The following is a 16,743-nucleotide window of genomic DNA, read 5'->3' as shown; positions in this document are numbered from 1 at the left end:
TTTGTGATTGAATTTTAAGACTTTCGGTTGGTGTTCAATAGGTACAGGCAGAGGTGTGATCAAGTCAACTCTGCTCGAGTCCCAAGTCAGTCTCAAGTCGAGGCACAAGTCTCAAGTCAAGTCCCAAGTCTAAACGTAGATTACCAAGTCAAGTCAAAGTCAAGTCCATGTCATTAATGTCAAGTCTCAAGTCTAAATGTAGAACAGCAAGTCAAGTCAGAACAAATCAAGAGTCCAGTATCAATTTAATATGTAAGTAAAAGCATCATGAGTTTGATTTCTATAATCAGTTTCAACTTCAATAAATTCAATCATTCCATACAAATTCTGAAAACAATTTTAATTCAATCGTCTGGTGGAACAAATATCATAACTTTCAACTTAATTTACACAAATGTTAGAAACCTTTTCAAGTCATCAAAGTACAAGTCAAAGTCAAGTCCCAAGTCACCAGAACTCAAGTCAAGTCAAGTCTCAAGTCTTCTCTTCATGCATCCAGTCAAGTCTCAAGCAATTAAAATTGTGACTTGAGTCTGACTTGAGTCCAAGTCATGTGACTCGAATCCCCACCTCTGGGTACAGGCATCACTATCTGCTGATAGTGGTTGGCCAATCTCCATCACTTATTCATTACAATAACACATTAAAATATGTGAAATGACAGTGGATGCATAACTACATTCAATATTTAGTCGTGTTTAATGGGGCTGAACAATATTTTCTAACTTTCTTGGAGTTTTTTTTTTTGCAATTCCCAAACTTTTCAAGACTTGGAAATTGTCAGATTCATTTTCTATACTTTTCTAAATCAACCTCTAAATCAATTAAACCTTGATGTCATTTGGATATGGACGCAACTAGCACTGTAAATGGCATCTGTCTAATGTTATCTCTTTCTTTTTCAAGACAGGCCATAAATAATAAACGACCATAAAGCATGGCTGAAGACAAGATATTAAAACCGTGAAATGATGGGAGATCCACTACCGTGTAGTTGGGGTTGCCAGGCTGAATCCGAAGCTCAGCCAAGATCCAGATGCCATTGGTGAGCTTGAGGGACTGGTAGAGCATGTCCTGGCCTTCCACGTTTCTCTTGGCAATAGTGTAGATGTTGTTGCTCTGCAGCTTCCCCGATACTGTGTCTGCAAGGCCACAATCAAGGTCTTATTATTTCAAATCAAACTTACCATCCAACTACTGACAAACAGAAACCACTGGGAAATGTTACCTTACCTCAATAAAGGCCAACCAGACTGAAGAGATTTTGGTAACACTTTATTTTAAGGGCTCCTAATTTCATACTAATTGGCAAAAGAGCAAAACGTCTGACATGTTGCAGTGATTACTTTGTATTTACTGTAGTGGCCTTTTCTGTAGAAATCTGATGGAAACTAATGCAAAAACAGGAAGTTACAGCTCACTTTAATTTGGTGGCTTGTTTTCTATAAATTTAGCCTACAGTATCTAGAACATAAGCTGTAACAGCTCACTTTAATTTAGGTGCCTGCCCTGTAAAAAATTTGCAGAAATAATAGAGAAAGCATGTAATAAAATACACTTTAGTTCTGTAAACTTAATTTCTTTGTACTGTTGAGTAATGTCAAAAATATATCTGGATATATAATATATAATTACATGTAATTGCAATGAAATTTCATACATATTTCTGGCAAATTACTAGTAATTTCATATGCATTTTTGGCAAATTATTACATAATTAGTATGTAATTACTTAAAATAAAGCGTTACCAAGATTTTTATTTTTTTACTATTGCCTCCTACCGAACCCAATGCACTAAGCAATAGCAGATGTCTAAAAAGCAACTAAGGTTTCAACTAAGGTAACTATCTACGGCTTCGGTAGCAATGCACTCAAACAAGGAAAACTTAATACTGAGACGACACATATGACATATTGATCAACTATACAATAATGATCTAAATGCAATGGAGGTATGAAAACCACATTAGTCACATTATGTAGATAGTTATGGATAAAATTAGCCTTCAAGTTCCATGACCTACAATGGCTACCTGATCCTCCATTTCATTCAGTTTCCAATGCAATCCAATTGTGTTTGGGTAACAGGCTGCTAATATCTAGTTTAGCTAGAATATCTACACTGGAGCCATAATACAAACATTAAAGCCATGTAAAAAAAAAAAAAGCTTCTGTTGTTTCTTCTGTGTGTTTTTGGAAGGCCAACTTTGAACAGAGGAGCAATCACTATTTTTGTACCCACAATCTAATGTATGCATGGAGCTACTACAAATTCTGTGCTACTGGGAAAAGGTATGCTCAGGGTGTTGAACTGACTCTACTGATTAGCACTACAGGGATTTCAACCACTCATGACTGGGCAGCCTTCAGCTATGAGAAAACCTGAGCAGGTGACAAATGTCCTTCTGTGGTTGTATGTTACAACATTGGTCCTGGGCACCACTAAGACCTGCCACCATGAGTTGCCAGCCATTCTGTTGTCAGGATAACAGTGGCAGGGTTATGAGTAGCTTCTGAAAGGAAATGGTTGGAGGTTTCCTTCAAGCAGAGGGAGAAGAGGGGTTGAAGTATCCCAAGATATGCATGTAGGTGGAGAAAGTATAGAGAGAGGTGTCAGGGAAGAGGACTTGGCATGAGTTGGGGCTGGCCAAAACTCCAGTACCAATTTGGTAATTGGAAGGCACTGTTTAATGTGTTTATTTAGTTGCCATTAGCACAGTAGCTGGATACTTGTCTGTTAAACTGTTTTTCAGAAGAATACAATTTTAGTTGGCTGCAATCAGTGCAATACATCCACAGTAGAGGCTAGACCTGGTCAATGTTCAAGTTTGTTTCTAAAAAATGTATTTCTCCAAAAAAAAAAGATTTAAAAAGCAACAGTGGGTAACACTTTCTATGACGCCCATGTCTATAATGCATTATAAACATACTTATAATGCGTTATAATCTGCTTATAGCACTGTATAATTATAGTTATTAGCACTCATAAATATTCATAATGCTTTAGAACAATAATCATAACACATTATAAAGCATTTTATAATGACTCATAAGGTCAAGTATCATAATACTTCATAATTGCTGGTCACTCACTGACATTTTTTTTGCAAGGATCATAGTGTATTATAATTCTCATAGTTGTAATACATTATAATCATTTTATAATGCTTTATAATCACTGTTATAATGCATTATAATATGATTATAAGTTACTGTAAGTGGTCATTGGGTGCTTTAAGTAAAGTAATGAAATTCCTGAGGTATAGGCAGATATAATACATTACAAGCTGGTTATGTCACTATAAGTGGTCATTGTTTGCATTAAGTGAAAAAAATATCATTAAATCTATGCAGAACAACACACAAAACGTTGTAAAATTAATTTATTTGTTTAACGGGTCATAACAGAAATTGAGTACTCCAATTTGACACAACTTTTTGATGATCAACAACTGAATGATGGACATTTACATTTCACTAATGTAATGTTTCCCCAAAAAACTCACTCTAAAGACTCTCTTCCTTCACGGTTGAGAAGAAGAAACTACAGTCTCTTTACAAACGTTAAACTGCTCACTAACGAAAATCACTTAGCTTCAGCACTGGTGTTAGCTAGTTAGCTGTTTGGCTTCGGTACTGGTGTTAGCTAGGAGGCTACTTAGCTTCAGTGCTGGTGCTAACAAGTATTCACGCAGTAATAAGCGGCAACAAAACGGGCTCTCTGTGAGCATATCACGTTACCAACTCACTTAGACAAAATACTATTAAACACTGACAATTTAGACTCTGCGTCTGATTGTCTCTAGCGGCTTCTGGCTCTCTTGTCTCAGCTCAACGCTCAGCCTCTACTCGCTCAGCCTCCGAACTCCGTCTCTCTCTCTGTCGCTCTCTCGCTATCTGTCGGCCTCTCCTCAAACTCTAGCCTGCTCTCGCTGTAAGTCCCGCCTCCACCAATAGCATTACAGGAAAAAGGTAAGCGACTGTCATCTAACGAATAAAAGGCTGCATACATGAGAACAAGGTAGGTTGTACACATTTTTACACGTGCAAGCCATGCGTGCAAGGCATGTATGTTACTACCAAACTATACAACTCTTTGGAACTTTATCAAACTAGAATAAGGGGCAATAAACAAACTTCAACAGGGCTACACCCTCCCCCTTCTAACCGTCTAGATGTCCTCATCAGACTTCTTATACACAGGACTTGCACTATGGTCTTCAATGAATAATGAACAAAGCAATTAGACTACATAGTCATGGGATACTGTCCGAAGGTAGGTCATGGGTTTCCTTGGTCTGCAGATCATAGCTAATTTGTATCACCATACCTCTATGTATAATGATTAATGGTTTGTTTATTGGTTTTCCAGGTTCATCATAACTCAGGTGCACATTATAATGCATTATAACAGTGATTATAATGCATAATAAAATGATTATAATGTATTACAACTCTGAGAATTATAATACACTATGATCCTTGCAAAAAAAAATTGAGTGACCAGCAATTATGAAGTATTATGATACTTGACCTTATAAGTCATTATAAAATGCTTTATAATGTGTTATGATTATTGTTATAAAGCATTATGAATATTTATGGGTGCTTATAACTATAATTATACAGTGCTATAAGCAGATTATAACGCATTATAAGTATGTTTATAATGCATTATAGACATGGGCGTCATAGAAAGATTTGTTTGGAAAATTTATGTTTGAATGTTCACTAATAGACTACTAACTTTCTGAAGCCTATAAAGTGATATTGGGGCCAGCCCCAGGACGAGTGTACGAAGGAGTGACGTTCATCTCCCCTGCAGCACAGACACTTCCATCTCACTATATATCTTGGATTTCAGTCTGCAGGAACAATTTACAAGGATACCTTGACACAATTTTAATATTTCTTCACTAGACACTTCATGGAACACTGTAAGCTTGCCCTATTTGCTTCACTGAGGAATACAAACATACACATTTTCCATATACACTGATGACTTTCCTTACATGAAGACCTACCTGCATTTAGGTGGCACTCCTTTATCTGGTACTGTAGCTCATTCTCATTGGGGATGTCTTTCCAGGTAGCCAGGAACACCTGTCGCTCTATAGTTTAAAAAAAAAGAAGAAAAAAAAAGAGAGACCACACCACCAGTGTTTAGGAAGTAACAAACACTGAGATGCAGAGTTAGCATAGAGTAATGCTGCATATTCTTGAGTGGTTGATAGAGCATGTCAATACTGCTGAGTAGCTAAATATAAAGACATTTGGTCCCAATTTTCAATACTGGTATAAATCCAACATCAGAAAAACCTATTCTTCTCAAAGCCAATTGATGTCAGTGCCATTTCAACTGTACTTGTGATTTGCGACATATCTTACATTTCCAGTGATGTGACACAATCACATTTGTAGTATAATAACATCTCTTTAGTTAACTTTCTTATGTTAATGAGATCAGAATAAAGACACAGATAATTTTGCAGTTATATCTGTGTATAAAACCTAACAACACTAAGTCTCTCATGAACTGCCTCGCAGATACAAAGTGCTGGATGTCACAGAGTTTTGTACAGCTGAATTAAACCATGAATTACGCACTCCGTCTGCCAATGTAAAGCCAGAAAACTTTTTATGCTAACCTGAGCTTCAAGTTGAGCTATCTTATTTCTTTCAACTGAGGAATATTTCCATAATTAAGCAGTTTTATCCTCAAGTGAACTGGAAAAAGTCATGTTGTTAGGCAAATATGTTAACATCAGCTTGTGTAGCCAGACCTCTCCAAACTTAAGTTTCACTTTGCTTTGGTGCTGCGTCAGCCAGAAAAGAGAGAAAATTTTAACTTAGTTAATAGCGTTATAATTCTGTAAAGCTTAAAGTCAACCCGCCCCTTCCAACAACACTAGTTTTTCCCATTTTGTTTCTAAAGCATCTTCCGCTAGATCTCTATGCTTATTTCAGTTGTATTTATCAATACAATGGGGATAGTTGCTAAACCATTTCACAAGGAGATTGTAATAACTATATGAATAAACCTTTTCTAAGTAATATTTTGACACTGCCCTTGTGTTTGAGTAAGATGTTATTTGCCAGTGATGTGATGATGTGAAAATAAAGATGTGATGATGTTATTTTATGGTTGTGAGTAAATGCCATACCCATTTTTCCGTCCTCAACAAAGAATATGTTCAGAGGGATGAGCCCACTGAAGTAGAAGACATCTATGTTGTTCTTCACAGCCACCTGTGTATAAGGGAACCAGCCAAAATAATTAGACAAAAATCGAGAAATACTGGCTAACATAAACTAGATAAAAGGTAAAGGACCCGCCCTTATTTCATGGGAATGATGTAGTGTGCGCCAACTGTTAAACTGTGTTGCACTGCTGTTCAGAAGGTGCTCGTCTCGGAGGCAGAGTGTTTCTGTACCTGCAAATTATTGAGTGGGTCCATCTTCATGACTGGTCCAATGGTGTTGAGAGGCAAGGAGACCTCAATGCTCTGGCTGGGCATCAGTGGAGTGTGAATGGGCAGAGGACTGGTAGGGATCATCCCAAAACTAGATGCACAAAAAAAAAAATCAACCACTAGTGGTTTTCAGTAACTATTTTGCTATATTCATGAATGGGATCAGGAAAGCAGAAAAGCAAGAGAGCAGTAACGCTGTAAAAAATTCTCTGTACAGTACAGACTTTCATCAATTGCCACAAGGGCTGGAATGGTGCATGTAGAAAAACCACCCTGTTCAGTATGCAATATTCAGTTAGATGTGCATATGACCAGGATGATCTTTGTTTTAATTATGGCTAGTGATTTGAAAAACGACACAGAACATTGGCTGAATAGCTAGAACGATGGCTAATTGCACTGATTGATCTGCAAGCTGAACATTAGGTCTCTATAGTCTGTCAGCTTGTAGTAGCAGTAGCATTCTTAACTAGCTTTCCAATTCAGAAATGCCACCTCAATGTAGGGCTGAACAATTCATCAAAATTTCATCGAAATATGGCCTACTGCAATTTTCAAATCGCAGGAGGCGCAATATTTGTTAAAGGCGAAATTTGTGTCAAAATACCATTTTAAATTAAATATTGTCGTGCTGCAGAGATGTCCTGGCCTACACATCATATTCTATAGACTTAAGAAAATATCTTTGTTTGGTACAGATCCCCGCAAAAATCATATCGCAATTGCAATATCAGTCAAAATAATCGCAATTAGATATTTTTTCAAAATCGTTCAGCCCTACCTCGATGTCCACAAAGTTCTGTGTATAGATTTATGTAGTAACATGCATTTATGTGAACACCATGGACTATTCCTCAACAAAAGGAAAATTTAAATGACTTGAAGACTTGCTATTGAGTTTTCCCAGGAACGGACAAACTTGTCACCCAAAAATATGTGTTGCCCAAACTACAAGATGAGAAAAATGTGTTACCTCATAAAACAGTTGCAAATTTAGCTTTGTGTATATTTTCAGATGTAGGTTATTTACTTCCTTTTTCCCCAATGTGTCACACTGAAACCACAAACACCTTTGGTGGGGTTGTAGCTACCCCCAGTTTGAGTGACAGGTGGGTTTTTGGTTAGACCCCACCATTTGCTGACATCAAGTACATACAATTTTGGCAGAAAAAGCATCTTCCTTTTGGTACCTTTAACAACTATGTTTGGCCAACATGTATTGACCAGTAACAAAAAGGTGAACGGGTATGCCCACACCCTCCATCTCACTTCTAATTTGGTATCTAACTTGTTTTATTTCCGTAGTTGGCGGATTATCTCTTTTGGCTCTCTTTGGTGTGATTGCTCCTCCTGAGAAGGGCGTTTTAGTAGGCCAAACGTTTGCCTGATCCAAGTACGCCGATAAAGGAAACCAGAACTTGTTTTCTGCTAATACAGGAGACCAGCAGTTTTTTTTTAATTGAGGAAACAAAAGCTGAAATTAATGTTAACATTAAGCTCATGAATGCTACTAAGTAATGCTTTAGCTTTACCTTGATCACGAGGAAATGATTTGGCCTACCATTAACAGCTAGGTCATTTATACAAAAATTAAAAAGCGAACGCAAAACATTCAAGCCATGTTTTGTTTGAATATGAAAACAAAGCCTAATAGGTACGTCATGATAAAGCTTTTAAGATGAATGGGCCTACCATTGACTGATGCTCAAATGAATAGGAAATGGATGAATAGAGTAAATTGTGCGTCTTCGATGAAAATGACAACTGAAAAGAAAAACCTGTGATACACAACTTGGATTGACCAGTTTTCTTCTAATCTGCTCACTACTTCCAATTTCAAAACTAGAGGCCAAAAGTTGCACCGTACCGCTAAGATGACTCTTTTTGTAGCTTGATCTTGAGGTCACTGCACCAAAATTCTGTGCATTTTATACATATTATTTCACTTGCATCTATTGAAAAAACAAATGTGCTAAAATTAGATAGTGAACATGCTGTAGCAAATATACAAAAAGCAGATTTTGTGAACTGGTACAGCTCTATTTCTCACTGCTCTCACTGCTTCTCACATTTTATCAAATTGATATTAGCATGGATAGGCCTAGACCTAGAACACTACAGGTCTTACTCAATGAGGAACCACAAGTCATTTGAGAACACAAATCAGGAAATTATGACTTTCTCCAGACAAGTAATATAATCAGTCCAGATTACATTTTTAGAGTAATTTGCCGAACACTGGTGTGTCTGCTGGACCTGCTAGTCATCTCACTGACCTATTCTTGTTGAACTGGATGGCGAAGTCGGTCATGTGTTGCAGGGCCTTGTTGGTGAAGGTCATGTCCATGTACATGTGGCCCTGGCGGCGAGAGAAGGTTCCAGAGATCTCCAGCCCCTTGGCTTTCACTGCAGGCAGCCACACCTAGGAAAAATACACAATTGAAAAATTTTTTACGACCAGTATAAAAAAAAAAGGGTTAAAAGGTTAAACAATTTTGGAAGACTCAACTGGACGCTATACAAATATCCACTTTAAGAAGGAGTTAGCCATGGAGACTGGTGATATCATTCATAACTGTAACATCTTGGACCAAGGACATGTTTGCAGAGAAAACGAAGCACTGCATTGACCTCAGACTCTGCAGCGTGAACTGGCTTGCTGGCCAAACTAGTCAAATTCTTCACACACCACCCCCCACTGCTAACCATCTGCAACTTGTCTAAAATATCAGATGATTGGTTGTATTGCCTTGCGGAAAATCATCTCAATTTCCTTTTCCAGGTCATTACCTTTGTTTCCATCTCGGTTACTTCTTTAATCTTCATCCAGTGTGGAGTGTAAATAAACAAACAACACAAAGCTGCAGCAAGTATGCACAAATTTGCATGTGGCAACGTGTTCGACTGTGTTTGCATTTTGGACAAGTTCAACTTCGTTATAAGTATACCAACGCCTTTACTCTGAGCAATGCAATGCAACTGTTACTGACCAAGCATTTCACATTAACTTTGGCATCACTGTTCACATTATGTTGCCCAAACTCACGCTTTTTGGGGACACGTAGCCTCCAGTGGCGATGGCCATGCCTGTGGAAAGCTCAAACAGGTCGTTGAGGCCACTGCTGGGGGCTGCGGGGGCTGGTGTGGGTGACGGAGCGAATGTATTGGGGACAGATGAAGGGATGAAGTTCTGTCCCACCTGAATCAACCACAGCAAAAACACAAATACAAAGCACAGAGTCTGAGCACCAACCACTACAATATGCTTTAGCGGCGAAATGACAATTCACTAACAACCTACAGAGAAGATCACACAGAAATTCATAATTTAACATTCCAAAATATGACTATTATAACTCTTCAGTGATTACCAGAGGTGGGACCAAGTCAAGAGCATCAGTTTGATTTCTATAATCAGTTTCAACTTCAATCATTCCATACAAACTAAAAAAAACTGAATTTAAATTCAGTCGTCTGGTGGAACAAATCTCATCACTTTCAATCGAAGTCATTTACACAAACACAAGATCTTTGTCAAGACTTTAGAAACCTTTTCAAGTCATCAAAGTACAAGTCAAAGTCAAGTCCCAAGTCACCAGAACCCAAGTCAAGTCAAGACTCAAGTCTTCTCTTCATGCATCAAGTCAAGTCTCAAGCAATTAAAACTGTGACTTGAGTCTGACTTGAGTCCAAGTCATGTGACGAGTCCCCACCTCTGGTGATTACATCTGAGGGAAAGATGATTTTTCAACCATTTTTAGATTATCTAATTGGCTGAACCCCTAATCATGCAGTCAAAATTTCAGCCTTTGATTTGGCACTTTGAGTAATCCCTGTATTTACTTTAAAAGGATAGTTATGACTTTTTTCCCCATCAAATGCGAGCAAGGTCAAAGGTGAGGTGTGATTAAGTGAAGTTGTGTGACACCTCAGCCGAGCGTCCAGGTTGGAACAATTTGCTAGGTTAAATTCAGGACTATATCTAGGAGCATGCAGCATGCAGATGGGCGGACTGCCAAACAGAAGGGCTTGACTTACTGCTGGACTTCCCCCAACACCTCCGCCCAGGTCTCCCCCCAGCTACAGGAGAGAAGAGAGGCCCCATAGACAGCATCCAAACACCACAGACAGACCATATACAGAGACAGAGACAGAGACATAGAGACGTTCTTAGCAACTGCAACCCATCAACAGTAGCCCTCACTTTCTGGGAAAAATACCACCTCCGCCTGGTATATTAGACATCAAGACAAGATAGTCAAATCCGCAACAATGAAGAAATCAAGCTGTTCCGGCAGCTTGGAGAAGCGGAAATGTGGACATTAACATAGAAGAAAACAAAAAGACATTGGAAAAAAAGCACAGTATTTATGCCAGAGGTAGGTTATTAACATGTTAATATACTGTTCATCTATCCTGTCAAGGTTCAAATTTGTTTACATTTCAAGATGCAATATTCCTTTCAATGGAAGGTTGAAAACATTTCAAGTATCCATGGGAGTATAAAGTTTCCAGTATTTGGTGTTGTGGTATGTGGGATAACAGAAGTAAGAAGAACATCACAGCAGCAAAGGCAAAAACGAGAAAGCAAAAAATGTACTTTGCACATTTTTATGAGTTAAATTATGATCAGGGCTTATTAAGGGCTTTGCTGAATGGAAAGCAGCAATACACACTCTGGATGACACTCAGTTGCTCTTTCATCAATTTCCTCAATAAATATACTTACAACCTATGTAGAAGACAATGCACTCACTGGGCAAGTAGAGACCCTTGTCCCCCTGCTGGCCTGGGATCAAATCCCACAATTTTCTCTCCTGAGTTTCCCTACTCTGGGAGCCTCTCAGCTCCTCTATTGTCTGTCTCAATAAAGGAAAAAATAAAATGGGGATTGGACCACCAACTATCCTTTAAAAGCTCGGGATTGTAAACCACGGAAAATATTGCCTGTGCTATTTACCTTATGCACCTTGGCAACAGACAGGAAGCAGCAGGCATTACTCTGAGTCATTGCTTTCCTTGATCTTTGACAGGCGTTCACTGCTGGCTAGCCAGAAATATGATATTACTGATATTACATCTATTGAATAAGTAAAGTATAATGTACAGCAAGCCAGTCATTATTGCATTATTAATCATGAGTTCATCAGAATTGAGTACTCAACGTAGCCATGTAATAAAATAGCTTTGACACTATGGAGATACTGGTAGCCTGTGCTTGTAGTTCTTCATAGTGGCTCCTAGGGATGGGACGATATATCGAAATTCAATATATCGCAATACATGCGATATTTGACAAAACATATCGTGGGGCAGAACAATGAATTGTGATATTAGCTCCATTGTATTCTGCTGTAGTAATCACAAATGAGACGGCTTGACCATCACAATTTCACAAGCTCTCCATCCAAATTAAATTATTTGCACTTTGTAATGACATTTTTAAATTGTTGTTTACATTGTAGCAAGCCAATGCCATTGCCAGAAAGATTTGTGTCTCAGAAAAAAACATAATTCTGCACAGTCAGATTTGTTGTCATTTGTTGTCATTGAATTTTTATTTATTACATCATATCGTCCCATCCCTAGTGGCTCCATCGAACTCAAGCGACAGAACAAAAAAATATCTCAGGTTACTTTCACACATCATCTACCCTGTGGCATTGGACCCTCTGATTGCTGCAGTATAGATGATGTATGTTCCTGTGTTTCAGTTATCGTTTCAATTTCTCTTACCCATCTTATGAAACTTTTCAAGGCAATGTTAGCTAGCCGACATTTAGTTGCGATTGAGATTACAATGACATTCAATACAGAAATGGGTTAGCTGGGCGTTGCACAAAGTGAATAACCTCTCCTCAACATCACCACAATTCTGTGCGCTACACAGGAATTCAATTTTTGTAATACGACACATGGACTGGATATTTGTGTGCCACACTCTAGAATTGTTCGTTTTCACCCCTAAAAATAGTTTTATTTTAGTTTGAAGCAGTGAAAAAGAAAAATAAAGAACATAAGGCAGAAGCCAACAAGTTACAAGTACAACAAAAGTGCTATCAACTCTATTGCTTTAAAATCAGGGTGAGGAAATAGCTCACTCCTCTAGAGCAGAGCACAAACGGCTGCTCACTCAAGTAAGAAAAGAAGAGATTCTACCCAACAGAGAGAACAATTTAAACAGTCAAAGAATACATTACACAGAAACAGACTATGCTGGATGGCCCTGAGTCTAGGCCCTGTCTCTGTATGCATCAATATCCAGGGTTTCCCCCAGTGCATTACTGGCCCACCCGGCCTGCTTAACCTACCCGCCTGGTCTGCGCAAAGGGACTGTAGTCAGCAATGTTGTCGGGACAGCGATGTCAACGGTGTCAATAACGGTTATTGTGCTGTGTGTAGCAGACAGCAGCTTTAGGGCCTGACCACACAGGACGCCTTTTGAAGGCTGAACAAAGGCTACACTGCCTTTTTTTGTTGGAGCCCACAAAGCAGAGCAGCCTGCTGTGTTTTTGTGGTCTTGTCGCTAGGCAACCACAGAATCAGCTGACGATCAGCTGTAATATATTGTGCTGGCTAGTGTCAACATGATTTAGGTGAATTATTCAATAATTATGAACAATAAAAAAACATGATAAAAAGTTACCAGATATTTCAAGTGCAGCCCTTTTTTTTGCCTTGTTATCCCTATTTTCCCTAATTTTTTGTCATTGCCAATTTCTAATATTGTGGCCCCCCCACCAGTCAAGGAGGGTGTGGACTACCACGTCTCCTTCAATCAATACTTAACAGAAAATGTATTCTTTTGACAACCCTAGTGTGTGTGTGTGTGCGTGTGTGCTCACCAAGCTGTCCAGGCCTCCTCCCAGCAGGTCCACCGCACCCATCTGCATGGATGAGACCTGGGGAACGTTGACTGGAGGGCCTAAGTCCAGGTTGAGCAGGTCGCCCAGCAGGTCACCCTGGCTGGGGATAACATGTGGCTGGTCCATGGGGGCCGCCGGCCCACCACTCACTGGGCTCTCACCTGTATCAATGCTGTCATGGGAGAGACAGAAGGCCTGGTAAGGCACAGACCTTTGAAAGAGTCCATTACCAACAGAAATTTGTAATTTTTAATTTAAAGCCTTTGGCTTGATTGAAAGTTGAGGGAGTTTAGGGAACAATCACCGGCTACATTTATGGATAACTCTGTGTTTAAACCCATTACTCCAATAGCCTGGTTCTGGTTTGATGCATGTAAACATCGTAACTGGGTTAGAATAAGCTGGGTAAACTCATTCTTTGATTCTGAAAAACCTGGTTAAGTTACCTGGCTTACTCCCATATTAAACGTGTTACCGTGGCATGGAAACATCTTACTGTTTACGCTTTTGGTTTTCACCGTCTGGGCAAATTCGCATCATCATCATTTCTTTCCCCTGTATTAGAAGTGACCTAATGCACAATCAAAGATGGTAGCTGGTAGGGCTGTCAGTTTCCCTAAAAATCAAATGACTATGAATTGACTGCAATGAGTCAAATTTGACTGAAATTTGAATATTAATAAAATGTATATACTATTGACGCATGGAAACAGGGCGCAATGAACGGACGATGCGTTTTAAACAGAGATTCTATCTGGGGTTTATTCACAGCGAGCGTTTTTTTCCATTATTCAGTTTCTTGGAAGATCTGAGTTGGTGACATGTATTGAAAATACCTTAAAGGATAAGGCTGGTGTTTTTTAATGCATGTCTTACCGTCAACAAATCCTATGAAAATAACAAAATCAACAATGATTTTGTTTTGCCAACAAGTCTCGTCCATGTAGCCGCTGCCCAATGCAGCCATGTCCCAGCAGCCATAGAACTCCATTGTATTAAAAAAAACGGTTAAAAACACGTCAAAGAGCCATGCCGTTGCTCTGGGCAACATATTTCATCATCGCGATGCACCGGGCCGGCCGACTTTTTCCTCAAACAACTTAATAAGCCGACTGTAAAGACATTTGCAATCTCAGGAAAGTAGTTCCGTAGCACCGAAAATAGTCCCTGGCGTAATGAAGAATTTGTTCCCATTTGAATTTGATTTGGTAATAACTACAACAGCCTGACTTTTCGTGGTAACAGTTAGCGATTTTTTAAATTGAAACTATGTCTTTGTGAGCTGTATTTCAAGGTTTTTAGCTTACAATTGGAACCAATGACTTCCGGGTTGACGGCTAAAAACGGTACGTGGGATGTCAGAAAGTAACGGGAATAGAGCAAACGCATTGTTGATTTTGTTATTTCCATAGGATTTGTTGACGGTAAGAAATGCATTAAAAAACACCAGCCTTATCCTTTAAATAGCTTTTTACACGTTTGGAAAAGCACACCTGGACTAGTAGACTAAATGTTTATTTCAGGTGAGTTAAAAAATACTTGTCACTGACGAGTACAATTTTATAAACTGTGTGTGTGTCTGTGTGTGTCTGACCTGCTGTGCTGGACGGGAAGGTGTTTCCGGTGGATGCCGTGGCTGCCCTCCACAAAGGCATTGGGGGGTTTGTGGTAGACAGAGGCCAGTGAGCCGATGTGGCAGATGAGCTCGTCCAGCAGGGTGGGCTCGATCAGATCCGTCTCCTCGGAGATGAGGGGCTTCTCCGACAGCACCACCTCCTTGGCGGTCACCGGGTCAGTGGACAGCAGGCGCCAGTAGATGTAGCCCCTGTCGCGCAGGTCAGGGTTGTCCGAGTCCTGCGGAGGAGCATGGATATGGGTCAGGGGTTGGCAAGCAGTTGGCTGTAAGCTGGGCAGGAAATGTACTTTTGTTGACTGGCCACAGTGGCAGGAAACACTATTTTACCAGCCAACTAGAATAGGACGAAAAATCATGGTTGGTTACCTGGAGAGTAACCTAACTTACCAAACACAACCATAATTTAAGCTTTACCTGGTGGCTGATGGTAATTTCCCTCCCTGGTTGAAGTGTGTGTGTGTGTGTGTGTGTGTGTGTGTGTGTGTGTCCAATGTACATATCCCACGAAAGTCACTACGTGACTTGAATGATAAAACTGTACGCCTGGTAAGACAGTGGGCTGGCTTATATATGCATACTACGCGCGATATCATATTCCACTTTTCCAGTAAACGGGAGGGTGGACTGGGGGGTTCCTATACATACTGCTACGAGGCTCTGCCATCTATTAAATATGCTTAACAGTGATGCTTCTCTGTTCCTGGACCTACGGAGGCGTAAGGTCCCCCTGGCATGTGAGTCGGATCCCAGTTTCCTGGGCTTCAAGAGGAAACCCAGTGGAAAGCTGGACAGTCGCTCCCCTGGCTTCGGTGTTTGGTCGGACTGGCCTGACTTGAACGACCTATGTGGCTGGGCCAAAGTTACTCTGGAGTGGGTAGGGTCTAACTCAGAGGCAGTGAATGTGAATGTCTGACCCCCAACTTCCACTAACAAATGCCCGAGGTCACCTCATGAGGGCGCAACAACAGAGGCAACAGCAACACTGGACTGAGTTGAAACTTCAAGGGAAGCTAGCATGTCTCCCCTTTGCAGATCACTCTTGTCTCCCACACAGTGTTTAAAAGTGTAGCTATAGATGAGAGCATTGTCATCTTCACTATAAAAGCAAGATTACAGGTTTTACCAACGAATATGAGCATTATATATCAATTGAAAGGTCTCAGTGAGATCTTTTCAGTGCCAAAAGGATACAACTGAAATCATGACCCATAAGTTTTAATTAAACAAAAACTGAAAGCCGTAACAGTAAAAGTAGGGTTTTGTTTGCTGCCAAAAGGGCGTAACTGCACTTATGCCCTTTTGACACCAAGCAAAACCCCAATTTTGACACTGAACAAGCATTGTGGGTAGAGGATTCTAACAGCACTTAGGTCAACTCAAAATGTATGTTGACGTAAGTAATACTAGCATGGCAGCATGATCACATCATTTTTAGTATCCTATTCATATCCTAATTAATATTCCAGGTCAATATTAGATTAATGTAAATATGTTAATATTCCCATGAAATACTTAGGCCTATAGATTCAAAATGTTAATTTATAATGTTAGGAGTGTGAACTGGTCAAGATGAGCTCTGATAGTAAGACTGCTGCTAGCTGAAGTTATCCCTCAGTGTTATGAGGAGTTTTACAGGTCTTTGAATGTGTCCCAGGACACATCAATAAGTGATGTGTCCTGGGACACATACAAAAATGTATTATACTAGCAAAAGAAAATAAAAGAAGTAGTTTAGAATCAAAAGTGGTTTCTTATGTCTATAGAGGT

At 39.6% G+C, this 16,743-nt stretch overlaps 1 protein-coding gene across 2 annotated transcripts in view; it reads right to left on the bottom strand.

Annotated features, from left to right (window-relative positions):
- The window catches only part of ap2b1 (adaptor related protein complex 2 subunit beta 1), a 31,333-nt gene that overhangs the window by 2,287 nt on the left and 12,303 nt on the right, over positions 1–16,743 (bottom strand). Inside the window, exons 13-21 of one of the 2 annotated variants that reach the window (XM_071926943.2) lie at positions 14,935–15,194; positions 13,320–13,512; positions 10,513–10,554; positions 9,521–9,673; positions 8,751–8,896; positions 6,436–6,565; positions 6,166–6,250; positions 5,026–5,112; positions 988–1,142 (exon numbers count right to left, since the gene is read on the bottom strand). In XM_071926943.2, coding sequence (XP_071783044.1) covers positions 988–1,142; positions 5,026–5,112; positions 6,166–6,250; positions 6,436–6,565; positions 8,751–8,896; positions 9,521–9,673; positions 10,513–10,554; positions 13,320–13,512; positions 14,935–15,194 — 1,251 coding nt within the window. The remainder of the gene's footprint in view (positions 1–987; positions 1,143–5,025; positions 5,113–6,165; positions 6,251–6,435; positions 6,566–8,750; positions 8,897–9,520; positions 9,674–10,512; positions 10,555–13,319; positions 13,513–14,934; positions 15,195–16,743) is intronic. The other variant, XM_071926944.2, reaches the window with a different exon arrangement.

This window comes from Centroberyx gerrardi, chromosome 11 (assembly GCF_048128805.1).
Source record: "Centroberyx gerrardi isolate f3 chromosome 11, fCenGer3.hap1.cur.20231027, whole genome shotgun sequence".
In the NCBI taxonomy this organism is placed as follows: Eukaryota; Metazoa; Chordata; class Actinopteri; order Beryciformes; family Berycidae; genus Centroberyx; species Centroberyx gerrardi.
Note: the sequence above shows the minus strand (reverse complement) of the source record. Positions and strands in the feature narration are given on the sequence as shown.